The 27,868-nt window shown below is 41.5% G+C and overlaps 1 protein-coding gene across 7 annotated transcripts in view; it reads right to left on the bottom strand.

Moving 5' to 3' along the window:
* RNF38 (ring finger protein 38) overlaps positions 1-27,868 on the bottom strand; it is a 196,379-nt gene that overhangs the window by 21,439 nt on the left and 147,072 nt on the right. For all 7 annotated transcript variants that reach the window (XR_012159143.2, XM_073345754.2, XM_073345751.2 and 4 more), the window contains 5 exons: positions 22,383-22,596; positions 20,438-20,605; positions 8,861-9,031; positions 5,106-5,267; positions 1,480-1,586 (listed from right to left, as the gene is read on the bottom strand). Coding sequence is in view for 6 of the 7 variants with exons in the window: in XM_073345754.2 (XP_073201855.1) it covers positions 1,480-1,586; positions 5,106-5,267; positions 8,861-9,031; positions 20,438-20,605; positions 22,383-22,596 (822 nt within the window). In the remaining variant the exon portion in view is untranslated. The remainder of the gene's footprint in view (positions 1-1,479; positions 1,587-5,105; positions 5,268-8,860; positions 9,032-20,437; positions 20,606-22,382; positions 22,597-27,868) is intronic.

Genomic DNA, 27,868 nt, shown 5'->3' with positions numbered 1-27,868 from the left:
ACATTTTGAGAGTAGATCCCACTGCACATTCACAAATACATGTGTATATTACAGGAATTCAGCCCAGGGAGAAGACAGAGGGGTTTCTGCATCTGGGAAATGAGATCAAGCTTGGGGTGTTCATTTTTCTGTTCTTAATATTTTCTTTTTTTTAAATTAAAAACAAGAAATATATATGCCAAAAATTACGAAAAAGCATTATAGTTTAAAACTTACAGCAGAGAGTAGGGAAATTCACAAGTTAAGATTTCTAGAGCACTATAAATGTGGTCTCATTGGGCTCAGACAGACAACAGCAGTCTCTCGACTTTGCTAAGTCACCAGGGATGGGGAAGTCAGGAGGGCACAGCATCTGGGGAAGTTCTGACAAGAACGTGTGATCTAAAGCTTTGCAAGTTCATTGGATCATTTATTCAAATGCAATTTAGCAGAGTCTGGAACCGCAGAGTACACATAGTGAAAGAAACTGGAGGTTTGGGAATCCAACAAAAGACTTGAAACTCGATGAGCTCTTTTTCAATGCTGTCTTTCAGATATAGGGAGGAATACAAATATTCATCTTCTCTTTCCAAGCATTTTATGTTCAGTTCAAAAATAGACGCAGCATCCAAAGAACAAACAAAGCACATGGAATATGGCTTTTCATCCACCCGATTCCAGCAGAAAGGAGCCCTACCCAGTTTTGTAGGCCCATCATAATCCCTGAATTTTGTTTCTTCCCCACCCTCTTAAAGAAATGGCTGATTGGATTCAGGACAGAAATTCAGCATCTACAACAGATTAGCAGTTCAGTCAATAAGAAAAAGTAACAGCATGTAATGTTCCATTATTTTTCAGTAAAACTGTTTCAAACTAAGTAAAGCAATTTATCCCTGAATAAAGACTGTTGGATTTGAATTGAGTATAAACACTTAAGTTTTCATCCCATTGTAAGGACATTTCAGAACGTAATCTGTACCCGCATAACAAAAAATAAATACAAAAGCCTAGCATACAAGTATATTTTACATACTGTTACAGGTGGACCAACTCTCAACAGCCTTCCACAGGATCAGGAAGAGACCCATGAGTGACTCTGGGACTATGTCCCCGCCCAATTTCACATTTCTACCATTTGCTTGTTGAAGTGCTAGCACTGTTCGCAAGAGGACACAAACACTTAAAAAAAATATAACAGCAAGTGTTTGACTCTGTTCATCCTTGAAAGTGGCTCAACTGTTTTTGCTTGTGGGCAAAGCCCAAATGTGGGAAATTTGATATGAAAGGTAAACATGTAAGGAACTTAAAAACAACCGAAAAAAGCCCCTTACCATGGGAATGCTAAGGCAAACTAAGGACAGGTATTGCTATGTGCTATGCCTGAAAGGGAACAGTGTTGGGCTGAGGACAGGATAAGGCCTATGTTAAAGGGACCATTTAAAAATGAAAGTACATTAAAAACGTTATTTAACAAGCTACAAAAAGCTGCACAAAACTTACAGCACATATGGTAACAGGCTGGGATGATAAGGGGGTGGTGGTATTGGCTGCTGGGATCGATATCTACTGCGCCCTGTGAGTCTTCGAGGCATAAAGGGTGGATAAGGCTGTGAGGAGGAAGAAAAGCTTCAGTATTTTCTTGCACAGTTTACTAGTATATTTAAATTAACTGAAATTTGGACTATTAGAACTGATTTTTAAAACGCATTACCAAATAAAATTCAAATGTTTATTCAAACACAAACAATTTTGTTAAGACAAGGATTCCTAATTATGCAGCTTCCACCATTCTGTGTGAAATGGCTGAGATATACAACGTACACAGGTAACCCATGCAAAATAGTCTTTAAAATCCTTCTTAGGCCTGGTCTAAAAACCGGGTTAGTACTAGAATAACTATTTTGGTTAGTCCCTAAGGTGCCACAAGGACTCCTTGTTGTTTTTGCTGATACAGACTAACACGGCTACCCCTCTGAAACTTGGTTAGAGTTGTGATCTTACGACCTACTGATATGGTTACCCTGGCACAAGCCTTAGTGTGGACACAGTTATACTAGTATAGAGTTTCCTTATAGCTAGGGCCCTACCAAATTCACAGTCCATTTTGGTAAATTTCAGTCATAGCGTTTTAAAAATAGTCAACTTCACTGTTTCAGATGTTTACATCTGAAATTCAGTGTTGTAACTATGGGTGTCCCCACCCAAAAGGAGGGTGGGGTGGGAAGTTGCAGTGCTATTGTAGGGGGTCATGGGATTCCCACCCCTTCTTCTGCGCTGCTGCTGGCAGGGGCACTGCCTTCAGAGCTGGGCAGCCTGCCAGGTGCCAAGCTCGAAAGCCAGTGCCCCTGCCAGCAGCAGCGCAGAAGTGAGGGTCCAAGGTATGTGAGGGGTGGGTTACCAGTTGGGGGCTGACAGCTCGACCTGCAGCTTCACACCCGGGTCAGGGGCTAACAGCTGGATCTGTAGCCTCCTGTCCGGGTCAGGGGCTGTCCCAACCAGCAGCCAAGGAGTTTCCTGCAGGCAGTGGAGGTTCCCAGAGGTGGGTCTGACCCAGCTCCTGAAGCAGCCCCTGCAGGGGAAGAGGAAGTCCTGTCCCTCCCCAGCCTGGCCAGGACTAGCAGCTGGAGCCCTGTGCTTCCCCTCCAATAGCCAAATTTCACAGGGGAGATCAGATTCACAGTCGGTGGTGATGTGTTTTTCACGGCAGTGAATTTAGTAGGCCCCTACTTATAGTATAGTTTATTCCCAAATGGGAGTGAGAGTAAGCTAGTCCTTGGTATCATTGTGCAAACATTTCTGACTCTGCCTATTAAAATGGGGGCAAACATGGTAAAATTTTGCCACTTATTTTGAAGTGACATTTAAAGAGTATTGAATAATTTATTTATTGAAGGGAAAGATCACTGAAGGATTTTGATGGCACCTTGTCAGTCATCCTTCATGTTTGTGCCATCCATGAAAATGAACTACAATTAGTAGAAGGCCCCTAAAAATACCTGATCTTCCTTTTTTAAATTGAGCAATTTAAAACAAATCATATAAATATATATGCATACATAAAACCCAAAATTTATGACAATAAATTGACACACTGACACATAATAGCAATCTCTCATTCTTTCCCACAAATACTTCACCTTAAATACTTGACTTCTACTCCAAAACAATAAGCCTTAATTTTATTCCCTAGTACCAAGTACAAGTACCAACACTATCAAAATGGGTTGTGTGTTTTCATTTACTCTTATTTCTAAGTCAATGCATACCAGAAAATCAGAAATGGAGCCATTCACCATTGACTAATTACTTTTTAATACTTCATTTTCTTTTCTATTTCACATAAGTAGCATCAAACTTTAACTTTTCAATAAATCAGTATGAAAAATACTGGATAAATTTTAACATTTAGGAGTCATTTATCATTTTTCATAAAGCTTCAAAGATTACTCTTCCCTGTCCCAAATAGTACAAATTAACAAATCTAAAGTCTCATGGAGAACCGATATTTCTATAATTTGCTAACCGAAAAACACTCATCCTGCTCCTATCCCTCCTCAACTTTTAAAAGCTGAACTTTGTACTTGAGAAAACCCTATTTCCCACCAACAAACATAAATGAAGTAGCATGGGCAACAGGGTGGAGTAAATTAAATCAAGGCACTATAGGTAAAAAAGATACTGAAAATGAAGGCCCTGATGCTGCAAACACTTACAAAAATATGTAACTTTAATGAATAGTCCTTTGACCTCAATGAAATTACTTATGTGCTTAAAGATAAATATGTGCAGACGTGGTTGCAGGATCTGGAGTTAAAATTGTGTTTTTATTAAAATGTTATTTCAAAACGAAACTGCTCAGTGCCAACAGTGAAAAATTATTTACACTTTAATACATTAACAAAGTGATATAGTTTTAGACAAAGTTTTATACACAAAGGCCAAACTTTCAGAATTAGTACAATTAGGCTACTAAGCCCATTTTAGGTACCCAAGAGCAAGGTTTTCAAAAGCATCTACGTGACTTAAGAACGCAACTCCGATTGACTTCAGACTACAAACACTGAAAGGGGAGTATAACTTGGCCAAAACATTTCAGCTTTCTTAACTACTGGATGTTCAACGTATTGGAAGATGGGAGTGGTTGTGAATGTAGCATGGACTATTTGCTTATCAATTTAGTGTTTGACTTGGTCTCAGAATAAAGATATTAACGAGGCCATGGACTTGCCTTTTTCTGTATAGGTAAGCATTTTAAGCGCAAAATTTCTTAGCAGAAAAAAAATCTTTAAAGAATTTCAGATTTTACCTAAACCAGAAAACTAAACAAACAAGCATAAGATGACTGACAGCAGCAATTCAAGAGGATAAAATGGGAAGTAATGAACTAGCAACATGATTTAATTTAAAAATGTTTTTTGTCCACCCTGCTGTGGAACATGTCCATACCCAACTCAACCAATTACGGCATGTCTTCACTGCAGCTGGGAGTGTGCTTCCCAGCTCAGACAGATAGACACATGCTAGTTCTACTTGAACTAATAGGCTAAAAACAGCAGTGTAACCACGGCAGCATACGCAACAGCTCAGGTTAACCATCAGAGTACAAATCCATCTGGAGCAACTGGGTACATACTCAGGCAGTGAGTTCAAGCCGTTGCCCAGACTACCCTGCACTAACTGCACTGCTATTTTAAGCATGTTAGCATGTGTCTACCTACCTGAGCCGGGAAGCACACTCCCAACTGCAGTGCAGATATACCCTAAGTGTCATAAAAATTCATTACAAAACAAGTGCAGCATTTCAACACTATGGTTGTGTAGCAGAAGTAGCAGATTGTGCTGGAACAGAAAACCTTTTCTAAGCAACTGGCATGACAGGCTCTCTACAGGTAATGTTTATCAGAAACCATTAAATGATGTCACTAGTACATTACCTTTGACTTGTTTAGACATGGAGATTAAACAAATTTCATTATGCAGTGACAGCCTCTAACAAAATTCTACCCAGTAATCCGATTTTATTTTTAAATAAAATAGTTGTGATGTACAATAACAACCATGCCAGGGTACTGATGAATTGAGAAGCATAGCATGAGGAAGAGGGAAGTGCTGAAAGCAATACTTACTACTCCAAAGGACACCTCCTGGTGTAAAGGGTCGTGCGTTAAGAACTGGAGAGGGGCTGAGGGAGTCAGTGTTGGTGGATGGGCTGAGGGAGGATAGGTAAAACCTCCTACTGGAAGGTGTTCTCCAAGCAGTTCTACTTCGTTCTCTATCCTTTGAAGTGGCTAAGAAGAAATAGTGTTTGCTGTATTTAGGATAGTTAATTTTTCCCAGCAGATGAGACAAGGTTACAGCTTTGTGCTCCCCGGTTGCTGTCATCTTTTTACAGAATAAAGAGAACTGATTGGATCCATGGCTTCTGTCCTCAACACTAGTGGAAAAACAACCATTTCTCTATCCCCCAAGAGGTTAAATAAGGATCCAGTACCGAGGTTCGCAAACTTTTCTTATGGTGTACCCCCTTTTCAGATCTACCAAATGCCCATGTACCCCACCCTTCTCATCACTGATACTTTGTGCGTTCTTCTTAACGCTACCTGTCTTTAGCCATCTTTCCATATTTCACTGTTACGTGCAGATATAGTGCAATGTATACAACTGAAAAAAACTAAGTTCTGAGCTCAGTTAGATTGCACAGTTGCTGGGCAAACGTACGGTGACTGGAGGTGAGGACTCTGTACGTCAGCGTCTCTGTATCTGTGTTCTCATAGGTACATCTTGAAGTAAATTAACTATCATATTTTATATAACAAATTCCCAGAGTTTTAAGCTCTGTCTGAGTAGCCTATTATGAAAATGCAAAAAATAAAATTAATAAAACCCACCATTACACAATTTCTCCCGTGTACCCCCTCCTCCGAGATGTCTCACGTACCTGCAGTTTGGGAACCCCTGATCTAGTACATAGTAACATTTCCCAGCTAGTCACACTCAGAAGCCAGGACATTTTCAAACTGGCAATTAACCATGGAAGTTACTATAATTGCCTAAGAATATGAGTAGCAGACTGCTCTCCTCATGCACTAGAATGAAACTAGCTGTGAAACGTCAAATGAAAGACTTTTAGCAAGAGGCTCCAAGTTCTTTTGTCCTTCTGGCCACAGTCTATAGCAATGGTTCTCAACCGCGGCACAATCAGCACACAGCTGCGGCCCATGTCACATCCTCAGAGTCATAGAAGTAGTATATATATTGCATGGATTTGGCACACAACACAGACAGCTGGATACGCAGCCCACAATGGTAAACAGGTTGAGAGCCCCTGGTCTATAGTAAAAAATAACCCCTTGAAATCAGCAACCAGAGATGATCACCAAGGTACATAGAAAATCACAAGGGTACACAGAAATACACAAACATTTCAGTCAATGCAAGTTCCTCAATAAAATATTCCACTGCAGTAAAGGACTTAGAATGGATAGATGGTCAGGATGCGAGCTTGGAACTCAGAGGAGACCCATGCTCAGTTGTTTGCTCCAGAGACCCTGTGTGACCGGGAGGAAAGTCGCTGTCTCCATGTCCTTGGCTCCCTATCTATAAAATGGGAATAACTGCACTTCCCCTACCTCATGGGAAAGCTGTGAAAATAAATACACCGAAGAGTGGGAGGCACTGTGGGAGCCAGGTATGTATCTAAAACAAACAGATTTTAAGTAAAATCACTACTGGAATCTAGGAATACTTTAATAATGGTCCTCTGAATCAGTCGGCTACATATTGGTGGGCAGTATCTTAACTGCCTACTCCTTTAGTACAAAGAAGGGCCTATTCCACAGATTATCTCGAAAATGGTGCCAGTTCTCTACTATTTCCTTATAGAATCCATTATGTACATATATCTAGGTGCCTTCAGCTTCCGCTATGTGCCTGAGCAAGTTAAAAATGTTTCCTATGGGAAAACTCATTGTTTGCACGTGAAGAAAGAACCGTTATCCTCCCTCCACGCCTCCTCCACCAAACCCCATTCCCCCTGCCACTAAAACGCAGGGTATGGACACACTGTACTGAGCTTCCGCCTTGTCTTGGTTGCTTTCATAGCCATGTCAATCTTGTATCGCTTTTACATAAGGCATGTTAAAAACACTCCCTGTACCTAGTGAGAAAGAGATCACCTGTTAAATAAGAGGCTTCCACTCCCCTCTTGCACTTGGGCACAAAAATCCTCCCTTGGGGTGCCCAGGTTATTAAACCCAATGAATGTATATAAGTTCTAGTCAGCAATCCTCACAATAGTGAGCTTTGTTTGTGACACCATTTCATTAGAAAGACACTAATATTAGCCCAGCAACGATACTGTGCTGCATTTAACCTCAGAGGCCAGTCAATTATCTGCCTATAAAAGGGAAATAAATCTGCTTCGGTGGGTCTCTCTTTGGCAGCAACAGCAAAGTAAAGGACCATAAGTGAAACAGTCAAGAGTAGGAGGCACCCCTTACTTTACCCATCCCCCCACAAACATTCTGGTAATAAATTCAACAGATTTTCAGTTCTGTTTTAAATTATTTCCGGGCAGAGAAGCAGCAGCATAAGTTCCAGCCCAAAAGACAATTTTAGGAGGAATTCATAAATAGTGCATAGCAGCGGATGAGGCTAGATATGCTAATCTAAAGGGTTGCTATATTATATATTACTTCTATTAAGAAAGGTCACCCCAATGATCAGATCAATCTTGGTCTCAACATTTTTAAAATTCTTAATCCCCTACTGTCTCACTAACTGCCCCTTTATTTCCTGGTTGCAGGTAGATAGCTCCACCCACTTCACGAAACACAGCAGAGGAAACCACTGTGTGGAAACAAAAGGAATGGGAAATTCTGTCCCCTGTTCTGCTGAACAAAACTTTACACTGTAGGCATTTCTATGGCACTCATCATTGTAACCCTGTGGGCATGGCATAGGAGCTGTCAACCCCCACCATACTGGAGTCACCTGATCTAAGTGTAACACCACACCTGACTCAGAGGTTCAGCCATCAGGGGCATGCACAGGCCTGAGCACTTAATCATATTGAAACTTCTCTTTTGTATTTATGTATTAATAAAATATTGGCATCTTCTAAAGTGCCAGCCAAACAAACCTTTAGGAGGATATAGATGCCTGTCCACCATCTCCAAAGAGTTAATAAACGGGGATTATGAAGTCTCACTTTTCGTTAGGTGAAATATGTAAAATAAGGTCACCTACTTGCCACTTCTGTATGGACCCCTATCACGGAGCTGTTACCTGCTCCACTAAGCTTTCCCTGAGTGGAAGGGCTCCATAACCATATCCAAAAAATATCTAGGTTCTCTGGAATGCATTTTCAAGGACACTATGCTTTTCTCCTTTGTTCCGTCGAAATTAGCAATTTAAAAAATCTGTCTAGGGTAACTGGATGGGGGCATGGAGAGGAGAAAGGGAAAATTCCTCCTCACATTCTCCTATTTCTTTCTAGGAAGCAACCTGTGATTTTGTTCCGCCAAGACCACTGCTCGACTTAGACTTTCTCTTCTGCGCCCAGGAGAGAAAAAACAACTGCAGAAGCAGTAGGAAATCTATGAAAAAGGTGAACATTATTTTAGGCTCTCCTGACAGGAGTAAAGGAGGAACAAGAGAGTACGTGGCCTGGGAAATACTAATAATACAAAGGTGATTGTAATTTCTTGTATCTAAGATTCTTATGGGCCATGGACTTTTGCTTGGGAAGCTCTCTCATTGCATCAAAAACCTGTAAGAGTTACTGCGTGTCAGATGCACTCACTTTCCCCTTTCCTTAAAGCCAGCTGAATGATAACAGCAAATAGTCTAGGAAAGTTAGTTAGTAAAATATGATACATACCGACCGTGACTGTTGTGTTTGGAAGGGAACGAACTGGCCTGGCGGTGGCAGGTGAGGAGGATGGTGTGGAGAGAGGTGAGGAGGATGCAAAAGAAATGGATCACTAGAAATAAGGGGTGGAAACGCTGCGTATGGCACTGGTAAGTGTTGGACTGAGCATGCCTGAAGCATCTGTAAAAGAAAAGAAGAGACCATTTACAATTTTACAATTCTGCTTCTAACCTGAATATTCCTTTAATTTACAGTAGTTTTGTTGTTCACTAGAAGTGGCATTCAAAGGAAATGTACCACTTGCCTCAGAATGCATTGATTTTTTATATAACCCTAATGTGGTAAAAGAGGTACTTCCACTCAAGAACTGAGATTTATTTCAGAGCTTTGATATCACAGGCAAAACCTGAAAGGTGCCGAGTACCCTTCACTTCAGATGAAGATAAGGAGTTGAAGGTGCTCCGCATCTTGCGGGATCAGACAGGACTTCTGACTGAAATACAAGAAGGGGTAGGGGTTACTTACCCCAGTAGCTTCTATTCTCCATGCGTGTTGCCTCCTCAGAACCACATGCCTAACTACATGGTTACACAACAATTTTAAGGGACAGACAAGATGGGTGAAGTAATATCTTTTATTAGACCAACTTCTGTTGGTGAAAGAGAAACTTTCGAGCTTACAGAGAGCTTCTCATCAGGTCACTTGAAGAAGAGCTCTGTGTAAGCTCGAAAGCTTGTTTTTCTCACCAGCAGAAGTTGGTCTCATAGAAGGTATTACTTCACTCAAATACCCTGGGATCAACACAGCTATAACAGTTAAGCAGCAACTTGTCTCAAGTTCTAGGTATAAATATTCCAACCCCAAGCATTGCTCAGTTCTTCTCTACCTCTAGAATCCTTAACTTCTGAAGCATAGGAGAGGAAAATGTCATTGTGGCTCTGTGGAGAAACCCTAAGCTCTGTAAAAGGTAGCCCCTCTTCTCTCCTTTGAAATTGCCTGTCCAGAGCATGCTAGAGGACACTATGCTCTCAGGAGAAGGGCAGCAGGTTGAGGAAAGGAAAACATTTCATGGGATTTAAATCTGAAAAAAGTTTAACCAGCTCTACAGTTCATCTTAAAATGGAAAAACAAATAGTCCGAAGTTTTCCTTTTCCCCTGAATTTTTCAGACCGTTATCAGGAGGTGGGCTAAGGAGCACTGTTAACTGAAAAGCGATCAAAGCACTGCCCCCTCCCAAAACAAGCATCTGGTCTGGACACAGGATTGAGAGAATCCCCATTTGTGAAGGCGTGGAATGAATTTCAGAGAGGAATCCCATAAGGTTTCTGTTAAGGGCATATTGTGGATACTTGCCACTGAAGCAGCCACACTCCCTAGTGAATGAGCCCTGGGAAATCAGGTACAAGATGTAGGCCAGCTTCTAACAGGAGCACATGCACAGTCTTATGCATTTAAGACAGCCCTTCAGTTGAGATGGCCTGATCTTTAGCTTTCCAGAGGCCACGGACTGCTAGGCTTCCTAAGGAGGGACAGAAATTTTGATATCCACGGGAAGTGACTTCACTTCCCTCAGTATGGCTATGGGGCTTTGGAAAAATATGGGCCTTGAGTCAGACATGAAGATTACACAGGGTAGGACAACCATCAGAATTCAGCTCCAAGACTCTTCTGGTTGAGCAGACAGTCCTAAGACAGTCCTAAGGTAGAGAGAGCAAGGTCCTATGGACTCAGAAAGACTCTTGGTAGTTTTAGTGGAAACCAAATTCAAGTCACAGGAATCAGAAGGCTTCCAGATGGGAAGCGTCATGACTGTAAAATCCTTTAACTTGTTACGCCAGGGAATGGAAAAAGCCACCCCTTTCTTAGAAACATTGTTTGCAGAAATAGCCATAACTAAAGTCATAACTAACAGGTTTCAGAGTAGCAGCCGTGTTAGTCTGTATCCGCAAAAAGAAAAGGAGTACTTGTGGCATCTTAGAGACTACAATTTATTTGAGCATAAGCTTTCGTGAGCTACAGCTCACTTCATTGGATGCATCCGATGAAGTGAGCTGTAGCTCACGAAAGCTTATGCTCAAATAAATTTGATAGTCTCTAAGGTGCCACAAGTACTCCTGTTCTTAAGTCATAACTGTTGCCAAGACATCAAAGAAAAGGAAGTCTCTTCAACACCAATTGCACTTAGAAGCATAACACTTCCTAGTGAAAGGGGTCCTGGACTCTTCACACTCCAACAGAAGAAAGTAACCTTGACCTAGAAACCCGTCATGTTGTCAAGTGAAGCAGTTTGAGCGCTGGGTACAAAATCCAGTCTTTCTGCTGGAAGAAGCATTGTCCCAGAGGAAAGACGATCGGTGGTTAGGGACCAGGGCAACAGTCTGGGACTTCAGAAATGTACAGGAAGCAGACTTCCTGCATGACCTTGGGCATGTCACTTAGCTTCTCTGTGGCTCAGATCCCCATCTGCACAATGGGGATGATCGTACTACCCTACTTCACAGAAGTACTGTGAGGATAAATACATTCAAGATTTGAGGTGCTCTGCTGTTATGTTAACGGAGGCCACCGTCAGAAAGAAGAAAACTGCAATAAAATCAAACTAGGAAGTTTTTAAAACTACCAAAAAAACCCTTCTACTTTTACATACAATTTTTACAACATTTTATGAATGCTCTAGATGGCAGAGAGAGGAACTGAGGGACAGCTTGAAAGGGATGCAGTATTCATACCCCTGCACAATAGAATACAAGGCTAAAGGAGCACATATACACCCTGAACTGCCAGCGGCTTTTTAAAAAGGTACCATGGCAAGACACACAACTCCTGCAGTATGGCTCTGTGCAGGCAAGGTCATGAAGGAGAACCTAAAAATGGGGAAAAGCAGGTTTTCAGTACAGCAGTGAATAAGTGCTGTGCGACTGACAGTTCTGCCTCAATACAAATATGTGCAAAACAAACAGTACTTTGTTTACTGATTAGAGGGGGACTGCTAGAAGGTGCCATGAATCAGTCCCCAATGGCTCAGTACATTGCCGCCAACACACTTCCACCTCTGCAGGCCCAGGAGTCATGTCAACACCCAATACACTGTATGTATTGACAATACTGACTCTGCAGGTGGTAAAGAGATGTCGCTTATGAGCAAATGCCAGTACTGGAGGTGTAATCAACCTCACTCTATTACTACTACTAATTATTTGTATTACCATAGTGCTCAGAAGCCCTCGTCAATGACCAGGACCTCTTTATGCTAGGTGCTGTACAAACACAGAAGAGACAAGTCCCTGTCCCAAGGAGCTTACAAACTATGTATAAGATAAGAAACAGATGGCTAGGGACAAGGGAGTACAAATGAACATGAGACAATAGTGGTCAGCATGATGGGAAGTGGTCTTTGTACTCTAGCAGCCTAACCTTTGTCAAGTTTTGTGTAGGTCATGACCCACCAAAAATCAATGTTTTACTGGAGGCTGATATACTCCAGAAGATTAGTTTGAGCTTAATTTTGGTTCCCCCTGAAATGTACTATTAACTGTCCTTGACTATTCACCATCATCTACTGCAATGCAATTTACGTGGCAGCCCAAAGCCTTATATTGTGGTAAGAGGTTATTATTCTGCAAATGAAATTTTATTGTATACCATAAATTGAGGATTGGTTCTCTGAATTAACCGAAGATTAATTTATATACTACAACATTAAGTACTATGGTACAACAGTTTGGTGGAGATTCTTGAAGCATATTAAAACAGACTTCAGTGACGACATTTAAATAAATATTAGATACCTACTGCAAGCTTTTAGAAAAGCTCAAACAGAAGTTACAGCCTTGATGCAGGAATTACTGGGTAAAGTTCTATGCCTAGTCTAACATCCTGTGTAACAAATCATCATAATGGTCCCTTCTGGCCTTAAAACCTATGAATATTGATCTTATCCACACACAACCACTATTATTCACTATTGAGAACAATATCTTGATAGCTTACCTCACAATACACTGAGAAAACATGTCACTTCAGACTATTTTACTTCATTTTGTGTTATTATATTTACATATTAAAGCTGGAGTGTGTAGTGACCATTACAAATAAAGATGCTTGGCCATTTCCATTCTAATAGGCCTTTTCCAGTTGCTTATATCTAGCAATGTTTTCCGGCAATGAGGAAATAGTAATTCCGGATTTTTAAAGCTTTTTTAAGTTTTAAAGCTGTTTATTTCAGATATGCATTATATTAATACAAAAATATTGTATTGTTGTGGAACACTGAGGGCTAGAGCCAGCTCCACAGGAGAGGCGGGGGACAGACATGGGGCACTGAGGGCTAAAGCCAGTTGTGCACTGGGAGGAGGCGGCAGGAGTCAGTGCTGTGCAGGAGAGGTGAGCAGGGGAGAGGCATTGTGGATGCTGAGGAGAGCAGGTGCGAGTGTTCTTTCCTCTGCAGCATGGCCAGGGAGCCCTGCATTCCGCTGCTGTGCCCTGCCTACCCAGGGAAAGCTCCGTGGCAGTTTTGCTAAGCCCAGGCCTGTCTGAGGAGGGGAGAAGTTGGCAGTGAGTCTCAGCAGCAGCCAGCCCCCAGCCTCTGCCCTGCACTCTGAGGAGTCAGGTGTCCCAGGGACCGGCACCATGGCTGCCAGATTTCTACTGCATTAATAGCCCAAAATCACTTTAAAAACTAGCCCCAAAGCATCCCACTCGATTTACAGAAACAAGGGGGGGAGGAGTGCTGGAGAGCTGTGTGTGTACTCGGAGGGGTACTGTCGGGGAGGTCTGGAGGGGGTACCTGCGGCCTCACACTCAAGGTGGGGGGCAGCATTCTGCTCCCTGTCACAGTGGCAGGACAACTGGCGCAGGCCCGGGATGTAGCGCCAGCCCATCAGTCACCGCTTCCTTGCGGGGCTCTCCCGCCTCCCCAGGTTAGGGAGCCGGGGCCTGGCCCTGTCACTCCTGCTGGGCAGAAATTCGGGAGGGGAGAAGAGGGCTGGCCCTGCATGCCCCACCCAGGCATCACCTCTGCCCTGAGGATGGGTGTCCCTGGGCAGAAATATAGGCACGGGCTCTGATCTGACGCCCTGTATAATACAGGGCAGAACTTCCCTGAATTACTTCCTATTTGAATTACAGCCCATCTTTTAGAAAAACATCCAATCTTGATTTAAAAATTGCCAGTGATGGAGAATCAACTACGACCCTTGGTAAATTGTTCTGATGGTTAATTACTCTCACCATTAGAGATGAGAAAGCTACTCACCTTGTGCAGCAACGGAGGTTATTTGAGATAGAAGCCGAGGCAGAAGTGAGAGCATGCATGGGGGACAGACCAACATGTGGAGAAGGTAAGGGTACCACATTTGTCACGTCCATGTGGGGGCTATTAGGATCATTCTGGATCCGTCTTGTTTTATCTTGTGGAGTACACGGGCTAGGAGGGAGGTGGGCTGGAAGGCATACAGGAAGAGGCTCTCCACTTGACAAGGAAGGTGTCACCCAGAGTGTGTCAACCGAGTTCTGCTCGGAGCAGGACTGGGGGCATTTGGAGTTTTGTGCAGTTGCAAAGAAGTCTATCGTTGGGAACCACCTCATCTTGAAAATATCTCTGATGACCTGTGTGTTCACCTCCCATTTGTGATCATAGAATCATAGAATATCAGGGTTGGAAGGGACCTCAGGAGGTCATCTAGTCCAACCCCCTGCTCAAAGCAGGACCAATCCCCAATTAAATCATCCCAACCAGGGCTTTGTCAAGCCTGACCTTAAAAACTTCTAAGGAAGGAGTTTCTACCACCTCCCTAGGTAACACATTCCAGTGTTTCACCACCCTCCTAGTGAAAAAGTTTTTCCTAATATCCAACTTAAACCTCCCCTACGGCAACTTGAGACCATTACTCCTTGTCCTGTCCTCTTCTACCACTGAGAATAGTCTAGAACCATCCTCTCTGGACCCACCTCTCAGGTAGTTGAAAGCAGCTATCAAATCCCCCCTCATTCTTCTCTTCTGCAGACTAAACAATCCCAGTTCCCTCAGCCTCTCCTCATAACTCATGTGTTCCAGTCCCCTAATCATTTTTGTTGCCCTTCGCTGGACTCTCTCTAATTTATCCACATCATTCCTGTAGTGTGGGGCCGAAAACTGGACACAGTACTCCAGATGAGGCCTCACCAATGTTGAATAGAGGGGGACGATCACGTCCCTCGATCTGCTCGGTATGCCCCTACTTATACATCCCAAAATGCCATTGGCCTTCTTGGCAACAAGGGCACACTGCTGACTCATATCCAGCTTCTCGTCCACTGTCACCCCTAGGTCCTTTTCTGCAGAACTGCTGCCTAGCCATTCAGTCCCTAGTCTGTAGTGGTGCATTGGGTTCTTCCGTCCTAAGTGCAGGACCCTGCACTTATCCTTATTGAACCTCATCAGATTTCTTTTGGCCCAATCCTCCAATTTGTCTAGGTCCCTCTGTATCCTATCCCTGCCCTCCAGCGTATCTACCACTCCTCCTAATTTAGTATGATCCGCAAATTTGCTGAGAGTGCAATCCACACCATCCTCCAGATCATTTATGAAGATATTGAACAAAACCGGCCCCAGGACCGACCCCTGGGGCACTCCACTTGACACCGGCTGCCAACTAGACATGGAGCCATTGATCACTACCTGTTGAGCCCGACAATCTAGCCAACTTTCTACCCACCTTATAGTGCATTCATCCAGCCCATACTTCTTTAACTTGCTGACAAGAATACTGTGCGAGACCGTTTCAAAAGCTTTGCTAAAGTCAAGAAACAATACATCCACTGTTTTCCCTTCATCCACAGAACCAGTAATCATAGAAGGCGATTAGATTAGTCAGGCATGACCTTCCCTTGGTGAATCCACGCTGACTGTTCCTGATCACTTTCCTCTCATGTAAGTGCTTCAGGATTGATTCTTTGAGGACGTGCTCCATGATTTTTCCAGGGACTGAGGTGAGGCTGACTGGCTTGTAGTTCCCAGGATCCTCCTCCTTCCCGTTTTTAAAGATTGGCACTATATTAGCCTTTTTCCAGTCATCTGGAACTTCCCCCGTTCGCCACGAGTTTTCAAAGATAATGGCCAATGGCTCTGCAATCACAGCCGCCAATTCCTTCAGCACTCTCGGATGCAACGCGTCCGGCCCCATAGACTTGTGCACGTCCAGCTTTTCTAAATAGTCCCTAACCACCTCTTTCTCCACAGAGGGCTGGCCATCTACTCCCCATGCTGTGATGCCCAGCGCAGCAGTCTGGGAGCTGACCTTGTTCGTGAAGACAGAGGCAAAAAAAGCATTGAGTACATGAGCTTTTTCCACATCCTCTGTCACTAGGTTGCCTCCCTCATTCAGCCCACACTTTCCTTGGCTTTCTTCTTGTTGCCAACATACCTGAAGAAACCCTTCTTGTTACTCTTGACATCTCTTGCTAGCTGCAGCTCCAGGTGCGATTTGGCCCTGCTGATTTCATTCCTACATGCCCGAGCAATATTTTTAGACTCTTCCCTGGTCATATGTCCAACCTTCCACTTCTTGTAAGCTTCTTTTTTATGTTTAAGATCCACTAGGATTTCACCGTTAAGCCAAGCCGGTCGCCTGCCGTATTTACTATCCTTTCAACACATTGGGATGGTTTGTCCCTGTAACCTCAACAGGGATTCCTTGAAATATAGCCAGCTCTCCTGGACTCCTTTCCCCTTCATATTAGTCCCCCAAGTTAGTGATCTTGATAAAAGGTCCTCTGCCGTGTTGTTCTGGCAGCTATAACATGGACATTGTGTTTGATGCACCATTGCCAAAGACACATGGCTTCCACATATAGGGAGTGTGACTGAGCTCCCCCTTGCTTGTTTATGTAGAACATACTGGCTACATTGTCCGTGAGGATCGGTACCGTTTTGTTTTGGATTAGTGGTAGAAAATGAGAACAGGCATTTTGAACCGCTTGTAGTTCCAGCAGGTTGATATGAAGCTGGGACTCCGCTGGAGACCAGGGGGCCTGTACAGAATGTGTCTGTAGATGTGCCCCCACAGCCGAGGAGGGATGCGTCCATGCTGATGGTGAGCACTGGTGGATTCTGCAGAAATGGCACACCCCTGCAGACGTTGTCTGGATTGGTCCACCACTGCAGGGAGTCCTTGATTGCACTGGGCATAGTGAGGAATTTGTTTATGCTGTGCCTGTGGGGAGCATAATTTGTCCGTAACCAGGCTTGAAGGCACCGCATGTGTAGCCTTGCATGTTGGACGACAGAGGTTGTGGTGGCCATGTGGCCTAGGAGTTGCAGGCAAGTTTGGCAGACACCTGCAGGCTGTTCTGCGCTGTTGAGATTAAGGTGGTAGAGTCAGAAAGTGTTTTGTTGGAAGGGAGGCAGTTGCTTTGAGGGAGTTGGGGTTCGCTCCAATGAATTCCAGGCATTGGACATCTGTTCGAGTAGACTTTTGTAAGTTTATTTAAAGTCCTAAGGAGGTGAAGAGTTTTATCATACGTTGGGTGGTATCTATGGCTGTCTGCAGTGTTGGTGCTTTCACCAGGCAGTCATCCAAGTACGGGAATATCCCCCTCTGCGTAGGTAGGCCACTAGCATGGCAAGTACCAGTACCAGGTTGGCCACCCCGTTCTAGGTCATTGATAAAAATATTAAATAGCATAGGGCAATGAACCGATCCCTGCAGGGCCTCACTAGAAACACCACACACTCTCTATGAGGATTCCCTCTTTGCATTGCATTTTGAGATCTTTCAGTTAGCACACATTAAATGGATTAAAAACTGGCTATGTTAATTTTGCATCATTTTCTTTTTTTTAAATCAAAATGCCATGTGGTACCAAGTCAAATGCCTTGCAGAAGCTGTCAAACTTTCATTTTCCAGACTGAAAATTTTCCAGATCTCATCTTTGCCCAAAGGTGATTTTTTAAAAAAAAATGTATGCGAACACAGTTCTGTCATTTCTTACATGAAGGCAATGAAAAGCCGACTTAACATTTAAAAAAACCAACAACTTTTTTGGGAACAGTTCTAATATCTACAGGTGGAGCTAAAAAGCTGAAATTTGAGACAGACAACACATTGTGATTGTAAGGTGAACAATCTGTTTTGATTGGTCACAAATATAAGCACTGAGCGAGATCAGTCTTGTGGAAATATCATGCTGTCATGTGATTAAAAATTACTGTAATGTATGAGCACAAGAGGGCAGGGCTGAATATGGGCAGACAACTATTTCCTCACATTCATGTTTCCCTGCGAATGTTACATTCTTTTAATATAGCGATTTCACTGAACTGAATACACACGATGAAACTGAGGTGTTATCCCCTCGCATGAGCAGATTAAACTATAGTTTATGACTGTTTTGTAGGCAAATTTGTTATGTTTTGAATATAAAATAGTATTGTAACAAAATGTCATGGATAAGGCAGCAATCAGTTTAAGTGAAGATGGTTCCAAACCCATATAATTATCTTCCACCCAGTGTGTGCACTGGGACCATAGAGATGCTTCTCCAATCAGATTACACCACTCTGAGCATTTTTCAATTAAAGATTTTCTTCTCTGTGCTCTCCCAGGTCAGATTTTGAAACATTCTGGAGGGTTCCTTGAAAATTAATTCCTCTGCAGTTTTAATTGTAGTAGCTGCTTTCCAACTGCACTTCTCTCTCTTTGTCCTCTGCTGTTTCATGGGTTTTACGAGACTGCATAAAACCCAGAGATGCTTCAATGGGAAGGCAGATAGGTGTGTGCGCCTCCAATCAGTTGCTCCTTAGCAGCTCTTAAAACTGTGACTTAATTTATATAGACAGGAGAGTTCTCCCCTCTGCTTCTCTGGCACTCTGACCATGTAACAGATTACCTAAATTTTGACAGCTCCCACTCCCTGCATAGGATTGAGGTGCCGCAGCAAAGGAACAACTATGAAGACGAAGTGCTACCAACAGGCATCTGAAAACTACAGAATGCCAGAAAGCTGAAGAAGATATCCAATGAGGAGTGAATGGGGTCTGGATAAAGTGAATTAAAACTGCTGTCCCTGGTCCATCAACTTAGATGCATCAGCAGCTTCTGAAATAGATTGCTCTGGCAGCGTAAAGGGTCTTGAAATAGCTGTGAATGTAATTTACAATGTAGAGTGTCTTTAGTGTAAATGAGAATCAAAACCATAATATTTTACAAATTATATGAGCAATTTTCACTGCTCAAACAGCCCCTGAAGCACACAGGAGCTGGAAAGGGAATGAATATTCTGTTTGAAAAGGAAGAAAAAAAAAGTAATACTGGTGTGAATTGGGGCTGTCAACATTCATATGTTAAAAAAATGTTGCAAAATGGACCGATATGCTTCTGCATATACACTTCATAAAAATATTACATATACAAAGATTTATTTATGCATTGTTAAAGTTGAGAAATCAACGCTGAAGTCAGGAAAGCGCTTTACTCAGGAAATTAAGGTTCTTAACACAATGTTAGTTCACACCTTAAACCACGACGTTAAGTCACCCCATTTTCATAACTTCTAGAAGTGCGAAACAAAGCAAAGTTAACTGTGTAGAAAAAAAAATGAATCAGTATAGAAGTGGGGGCTAGAGAAGCGCTCAGTAGTGTGACTGGTACAGAAGAATTGGTACTGAGAGAAATGCAGCCCTGCACACACAAAGGTGTCTTTCCACTCTATATGTCCCAAAGGATTACTGGGGTGTAGACACAAAATATGGTTACTTTCCATTATCATCTTATTTAAAACACACATGAAAAGGCAGTTTTCTGGATTGTGTGAGCTCCTCAGGGCGGCATCTACTTAATTTGTTACTTGTACAGTACAGAGTGCACTGTCAGCACTTACATAATGATATTTCTCTCTCTGACAGCAAGATGGTATGCATGTAACGTAGCTGGATGGTATTATCCCCATCTGGTATCTGGATGAACTCTTCGTACCATTTCAGGTCTGAGACAGGAAAGAGTTATCCCGGCAAGTCAGTTATTCTGCTCCCAGCAATGTGGGAGATACAGGGTGATTAGATAAACAAGGATGCTTTGACAGTTTCTTTGTTAATGTGTTTCCAAATAATTGAGATCTCTTTTGGCCTGTCTTAGTCTTTTTTTTTTTAAATCTTGCTAATATTTACACAAAGTATTGATTTTAGAGATGTGCTGGAAGGGCTGATTTTGTATATGCGCGCACACCCTCTGAGGGAAGGGGGCCTCTTACACCCTGTCAATTATTTTAGGGGGCTTCCTACTATTCGATTAACTTTAAAAACCCTTTCCTCCAAATTTCTGAACTTGTTTTGTGAAGCTATGGATGAGTGTCCAGAGACTGGAGCTAGTTCTGACTTTAGTTAAAACATGTTAATATAAGAATACTACACCACTATGAAAAAAAGTACATAAGCATAAAACACGCAACCTTACATCAAGCTAAAAGGTCTGCTTATACACCCACACTTTGCCCCAGTGACGAGTGGATTTCTCTGATGCAAACTGAAAAACCACATTAGCTGTGAAGCTCCAGGCTGCCCACCCCACACACTGGAGATGAAAGCTTGGGTCATTAGATAAACCTACTTACTGGAGGAGGCACACTGCAGACGGGAAGGTGCTGTCCACTGAAAACCACAGAACATCCTGGGACCTGCTGTGTGTTACAAGCTGGTATGTGCTGGCCTGTGCAGAGCGGAATCCCATGTGGTGCTACCGTTGTTACTGTGTAGGAGACAGGGACCGTGCCCTGGTGGATCTGCATTGAAACAAACAATTTTCAGTAATTTTGTTACTTTACAAAATTCAGAGGGTTCTGAACAGTTATGGTTTGCCATTTAAAAATGGCAAACTTTCACCTAAATACCAGAAAAATCACATTTTACACTGAGGGTATAAAAGAAAGTTACAAACCTGTAATTCCTGTTCTTAAAAAATATCCTCCTCAACAGATTACTGCGCTTACACCAGTGCTTCCTGAACAATGCCAGGGAGGGGACTCTCAACTCAAAACATTAAATCCTCCAAGACACAAACAGTATATCTCAGGTTCTGTAGGGTCCCTTCATGTGTTCAGATTAGTTCCTTTCAAAAAGGAGGCAGAAACTCCGACATAAAACCGAATTAAAATCAGAAGGAAAAATGTACAAGTAGCTAAACAATCTTCCAAACTCTGATGGGAAGAGTGGCTAAATGATTTTCCACAGAGATACTGAAGAAAAAAAAATGCAGATAATTTTTTTTCTCCCAAGATAACCATCTCTGCATATTCCCACTCTAAGGTGAAAGCTCAAGCGATGTCTAAAATAAACGTAACAGAACAGTGGATAAAACCAAAGGCTAATTTAAAAGCTGGAAAGGGAAAGGTTAAATACCTGTAATTGTGGTGCTTTGAGGTAACTGCCAATAAGGACCCACACTCCTGGTCTGAAAATGCCCAGGGCTAGGAATCAGCAACATCTACTAGAACTCAACATTCAAACCCGAGGGTCTAAAAGACAGAGGGCCCCAACCACTACTTGGTTTCTTACACTATATCAGAAATCTCCAGTAAAGACTCCAAAGAATTAGAGACAAGGAGTGCGGACCATAAAAGGCAATTATCTTGAAAAGCCCCTCTTCTTCCTTCATGAATTGCTTGTCTGGATCCCACTCTTGGGGAATTAACAAGCAGGAACAAACCAGTACACAGGTGGAAATAAATATAAATTAGGGCTGTCAAATTATTTAAAAAATAAATCGCAATTAATTGCAAGATTAAAAAAATAATCACAATTAATCCCAGTTTTAATCACAATGTTAAACAATAACAGAATACCATTTAAATATTTTTGGATGTTTTCTACATTTTCCAAATATATTGATTTCAATCACAACACAGAATACAAGTACAGTGCTCACTTTATATTATTTTTTATTACAAATATTTGCACTGTAAAAAAGAAATAAGAAATAGTATTTTTCAGTTCATCTCATACAAGTACAGTAGTGAAATCTCTATCAAGATAGTGCAACTTACAAATGTAGAATTTTTTTTTTAACATAACTGAACTCAACAACAAATCACTGTAAAACTTCAGAGCCTACAAGTCCACCCAGTGCTATTTCTTGTTCAGCTAATCACTAAGACAAACAAGTGTGTTTACATTTATGGAAAATAGTGCTGCCTACTTCTTATTTACATCACCTGAAAGTGAGAACAGGCTTTCACACAGCACTCTTGTAGCCAGCGTTGCAAGGTATTTACATGCCAGATATGCTAAACATTTGTATGCCCTTTCATGCTTCATTAGCATAACTGAAAATCAATATATTTGAAAATGTAGAAAAACATCCAAAAATATTTATAATAAATTTAAATGGGTATACTATTATTGTTTAACTAGTGCACCATTATGACTCTTGAAAGAAACTGCCACAACAAACGGCAAGCAGTAGTTACCACAATGTTCTAACTTCAATGCCAACTACTTGGATTTTTTTGAAAGTCTTAGAGAAATCAGCGTCCTTAGTGAGTTCACCCAACATTCTCACACCTGTTCATGAATGTCAACCATCACTGCATTCTGCTGTGGCGGATGAGCGGCTGGGTGCAACATACGGGGGGATACATTCGGTGGGTGGAAGGCTCGGGGCTCTTCTATTGCTTGTTGCTGTCCGTAGGGGAGATGGTGATAGTTTTCGTCTTGACTAATGGAATTATGTCGAGACAGGCGATCCCTTCTCGCTCTCTGGCGTCTAACAGGAGGACTGGAAACATATTAAATGGGAAGACATGTCACAAACTGCCACAGGCCTCTTTCTTAAACAATGTCATACATAATCCAATACTGAGGACAAGTCTATACTAGACAGTTCCGTCAAGATTGATATGTCGGCTAGAGATGTGATTTTATTTTTTAAACCGACAGTAGTATACTGATAAAAGCCTTAGTACAGATGCAATTATTTCAGTATACAGTGACTAAACCAATATATGTCAATCAGGAGAACCAGCACAAGCTAAATTAACATAAGCACTTTTATACAGATATTGTATACACAAGATACATTAAAAGGACATGAAGGTTGCCAAGTCAAGCAGTCAACAGTTAGAAAATGCCAGGATTATGGTTGCTTGTGCAATCTTGTATGTATGCATGAGGATACAGACTACTAGGATATGATCACATACTTTTTTTCTCCCTACAGGAGCCCTGACTCATTCAGAGCACAGAATGGATGGTGCTCACTAAATGAGTAGCTATTCAATATTTTGTTTTCTCCTCATTATTCAGTGTGTGGCCCCAGGCCTTATTTACTGCACACTATTCAAACCCTACTCTAAAGACTTAATTATTAATTTTTTCATGAGCTTTTTCTATGGCACTTACTGTAGTAGCTGAATGCTTCACAAACTTTCATTTATTTTCACACCACCCTTGTGAGCTAAGGTGGTGGTATTATCCGGAATTTACAGATGTGGAACTATGACAGAGATTAATATAAAAAGTATCCACTCATTTTGGGTGCCCAATTTGAGACACCTAAAACCTGATTAAGAAGCATAACATAGCTCTTTTGGTGATCAAAGTACACTCCTATTGACTTCATTTGCAACCAAGTGCGCTCACGCCTTCTGCTAATCAGATGCCAGGGTCTGAAGTCAGTACCCAGAAACTGAGCAATTAATGACTACTTGTAAGAAGTTTAGTTTCAGTGACTTGCCTGGTCACTGCAGCATGCTCACTGCAGATGAAATCTTTGGGAAATAGCTATGCTCTAGCAAGTCTCTACAGAGCATATGCAAACTGCAATTTTTCCAAGTCTTATATAATTTGGGCAGATTTTCACAAGAACTGGAAAAGGCACATTTGACATAGGCCACCCTCTGGCCAAATTTCAAGTCTCTGCTGCAAACCATGGGGTACTTTTTCTCAAAGAAAAAGACACCAGGATGTTTTAACATGGGCAAAATAACGTTTTTTACTCTCACATTCTCAAAAACAGCTTTCAGAGTAACAGCCGTGTTAGTCTGTATCCGCAAAAAGAAAAGGAGTACTTGTGGCACCTTAGAGACTAACCAATTTATTTGAGGATGAGCTTTCGTGAGCTACAGCTCACTTCATCGGATGCATACCGTGGAAACTGCAGAAGACATTATATACACACAGAGACCATGAAACAATACCTCCTCCCACCCCACTGTCCTGCTGGACTACTGGTCTCTGTGTGTATATAATGTCTTCTGCAGTTTCCACGGTATGCATCCGATGAAGTGAGCTGTAGCTCACGAAAGCTCATGCTCAAATAAATTGGTTAGTCTCTAAGGTGCCACAAGTACTCCTTTTCTTTTTTCAAAAACAGCTGAAACTGTTTTGGTTGAAATGCCCCCCCCCCAAAATCACCCTGAGACAAAAACACCCAGGATGGAAAATTTCAGCTCAAATTATTAAAGTTTGGCAAAGTTATAAGCAACTGAAAACAGTGTCTTATAATGGGAACTGTCAGGCAACCTTAACAACAAGTGTTGTTACCAACCCTGCTTATAATTACTTGTGTTGTAGTATCAGAGAGCTTTGCTGATTTAAGTCTTATAAGCAGATAAATGTTTCCCTTGTATTCTTCCATTTTCAGAATCTATTATAGTGTTTGTTAATTTCTGCATAACTAATAATAAAGTTATGCTGACATAGCTATTATTGGTGTCATCTGGAAAGATTTACCCGCAGTGCTTTCCATAGTCACACAAGACAATCAAAGCTGCACAGATACAAATCTAGCTTTAAGGTTGTGTACATTCAGTACTATGTCACAGTCAGTTACAATACAAGTCAACTTGCCCAAGGTATTCAAGTATGCTTTATGTTAGTGACTGCTTTTAAATGTCTAAAAATTGCATTACTACTAAAATCCACTTGTTCACAGTTGTACATCATTACAGATAAGATAGACCTATATAATTTTTGTAACTTTACTGCAGATATTTTATTTAATAATGCAGGCAGCAAGATTTCAGTTTTAGTGAATTCAGATTTAAACGTCCTTTATATGCACCTTTAAACTTCATATACAAATCTGACTGTTTACAGTAGCACATATCCAATCTTCAGCTAACATCAGTGCAAAGCTGTAACATCATATGAAGGAAGGACTTGGGTTTGGAAAAGTTCCTGGAGTGGTTAAAGTCACTGATGGCAGTTTCAACATTTTGAAAAAACTAAACCCAGCAGAGATGCCCTAGTTTCCCCTGCCATTTATCTTTAGACACAGTAGCATTTTTAGCTTCAGTTCTGCCTTTACCTGTCCACAAGTAGTGCCAATGGTCAAGCTTTACTTCTGTTAATTACCCAGAAGGAAACAAAGCATAACAAAAACTGTCAACACTTTTCTATATACTGATTTATGGGCAGCACAGAACGTAGTACTCTGGAAAAAACAGAACTTGATGCATACAGACTTCTCCTAGATGATCAGATACATGTCAGATTGCAAAGAAATGTCCCTTTCCTTAGGTGAAACTCTGAGATAACCTCCAGATGTGTAGCTCTAGCAGATGACTAACTTGGAATTACTGGGAATGCCTCATGCAAAGTAACAGGTTTCAGAGGAACAGCCGTGTTAGTCTGTATTCGCAAAAAGAAAAGGAGGACTTGTGGCACCTTAGAGACTAACCAATTTATTTGAGCAAGTGAGCTGTAGCTCACGAAAGCTCATGCTCAAATAAATTGGTTAGTCTCTAAGGTGCCACAAGTCCTCCTTTTCTTCATGCAAAGTAGTTACAACTTGCACTTAACTTGCAGTAGTGCTCACAGGCCTCAACCAGTTTGGGCCCCATTGTGCTGGGTAACAGACAAAAATAGTAAATGACAGTCTGTCTCTAAAAACTTAAAAGACAAGGCATAACTTGTGGACCAAACAAATGAAACAAGGTTGAGGAAACGGAGCAAAAAATAAATATAACCAGATGCATGCAGGTCTTAGCCAGTAACAACGATCACAGCTGTCTGTAACTAGAGATTCCTGTTCTCTGTATTTAGCTGTTCACATAAGTACTTTTCCCCCCCAGTAACTTTTTAAATGTTCTCAATCAGGGAATAGAGTACCAGAGCTACTGCCATGGAGCAGATGCGGAGGAACATGAGAGTACAAGACTGAGAAGGCAGAGGGAAGGTGGTGTGTTACATATCAGGGGAGGCAGGAAGAATGGGGATGGAAGCTTGAGTATGGCAAGGAAAGGACGGGAGGGGAAAAAACGGCAGCTCCATCTTCCCAAATAGTGGAGAGCAAACTGTGCAGACCCTTTCCTTGCAGCTGAGGGAAGTCCACCTTTGCATCCACTGTGTACATAAGGGTGAATGTTGAACCTAAATAATCACAAAGTGGGATGACAGGTGATTATTGAGCCTGTAGAGGGAAGAAGGCAGACTAACAAAGAGCTTATTTTGAATCAAGATTTTCCGGGGTCTAACTTTTTTTTTAAATGCTTGGTGTTGGCAATACTGATGTATTTGCTAGCCATTTGGTGACAGACAGCTTCAAAACAGTCTCCAGTCAGAGCACGCACAGGTTTTGTTACCTGGGTAACAGATTAATGGATATACATAGTGACAGAGACTAAACCTGATAAAACTTGAAGCAAGTTCATCAGAAGAAGGGAAAATTAACTTCACTTTTAAACAGAATTATGTAAAAGCCTATTGAGCTTATTTTACTAATAATCTACTTTTTATTTGTATTAACAGTGGTGCCTTGAAACCCCAAGCAAGTTCGAGGCCCACTGTGCAAGGCACCGTACAAAGAGTTCCTGCCCTAAGGAGGTCACAGTCTAAACAGACAAGACAGAGGACAAGAGCGTAAAACAGAGGTTCACAGTTGAATGTCAGTGGAAGCTGAAAATAAAATACGGGTCTCCTAAGTCACAAGACAATTGCCTATCCACTGGACCCCATTGCCTCTCTCTGCAACAATCCAAGAAATCAACTCATTGACTTGCATTATTAGTTTTGACTGCTGGTTGTATGAAAACAAATATAATTTTGCAAGTTGTGGCCCGAAGCTTCCAGGATTTGTGACCCTAAAAGACTTCTTTAAATTAAGTAACAATGTGCTACAGCTTCAGTAAACAAAATGCCAGTTGACAATTTTTAACTTTGGGGATAGAAAAGGGTCTGTTTCTGGTCTCAAAAGCCTGGTTTTTGCATTCATAAAAATGTATGGCTTCTCCTAAAGCTGGAGAATGTAAAGTATCACTTTTTTCTGAAGCAAACATAGGGAAATGTGTTTTAAATTTGTGTTAGGTGACAAAAACAGTTCCAAAACCTATTGTGAGGGAGCAAACGCTTGTGTTTTGGATAATTAACTAGAATAGTGAAGAGGTCTTTATTTTTAAGCTTTACAACGCACTGGTGCAGGCACCAGTTCAACATAGCCATAATGACTAATTGAGCTTATTCAAAAAACTTTGCTTCAAAAGAGGCTTATGAACCATAGGCCAAAACTAAACTAAGATAAAAATGTAAACCCTTGCAATACATTCACCACACATCTAAGCAATCACATGATACTACTTGCATCAATCTTGTCAGTTTTATTCATTCTCATTTGAAATTAGATTGTACATTTATTAGGGAAGGACAAAGTTGTAAGTTGTGTAAGTGTCATGCACGTTTATTGCACTATAAAAATAATTAGTCTACAACTAGTAGTAATAGCCTGTCCAGAAATAGGAATCTTTAGTTTTTGGTTGATTTTCTGACACATTGTCTATGTGTACAACGCACTAATGTAATGTGCGGTATTAGAGAAATAAATGGATTCTAACTGAAAACGCTAAGGAGCAACCACCCTCTCAAACTGTACATGTCCACACAAAATTATAGGAAGACTTCATTGACCTCATTAATTACTTCCAAATACCAGTTTTCAGCAGCGATAATAGCAAATATTTATCAACAAATTTTTCAAAATTAATATTTATCATATAGTGTTGTATAACTAGCAGTCTTCTGCTAGGAGTACTTCACTTCTAATGCTAATGAAT

This window comes from Lepidochelys kempii, chromosome 5 (assembly GCF_965140285.1).
Source record: "Lepidochelys kempii isolate rLepKem1 chromosome 5, rLepKem1.hap1, whole genome shotgun sequence".
Classification (NCBI taxonomy): Eukaryota; Metazoa; Chordata; order Testudines; family Cheloniidae; genus Lepidochelys; species Lepidochelys kempii.
This window is presented reverse-complemented; position numbering and strand designations above follow the sequence as displayed.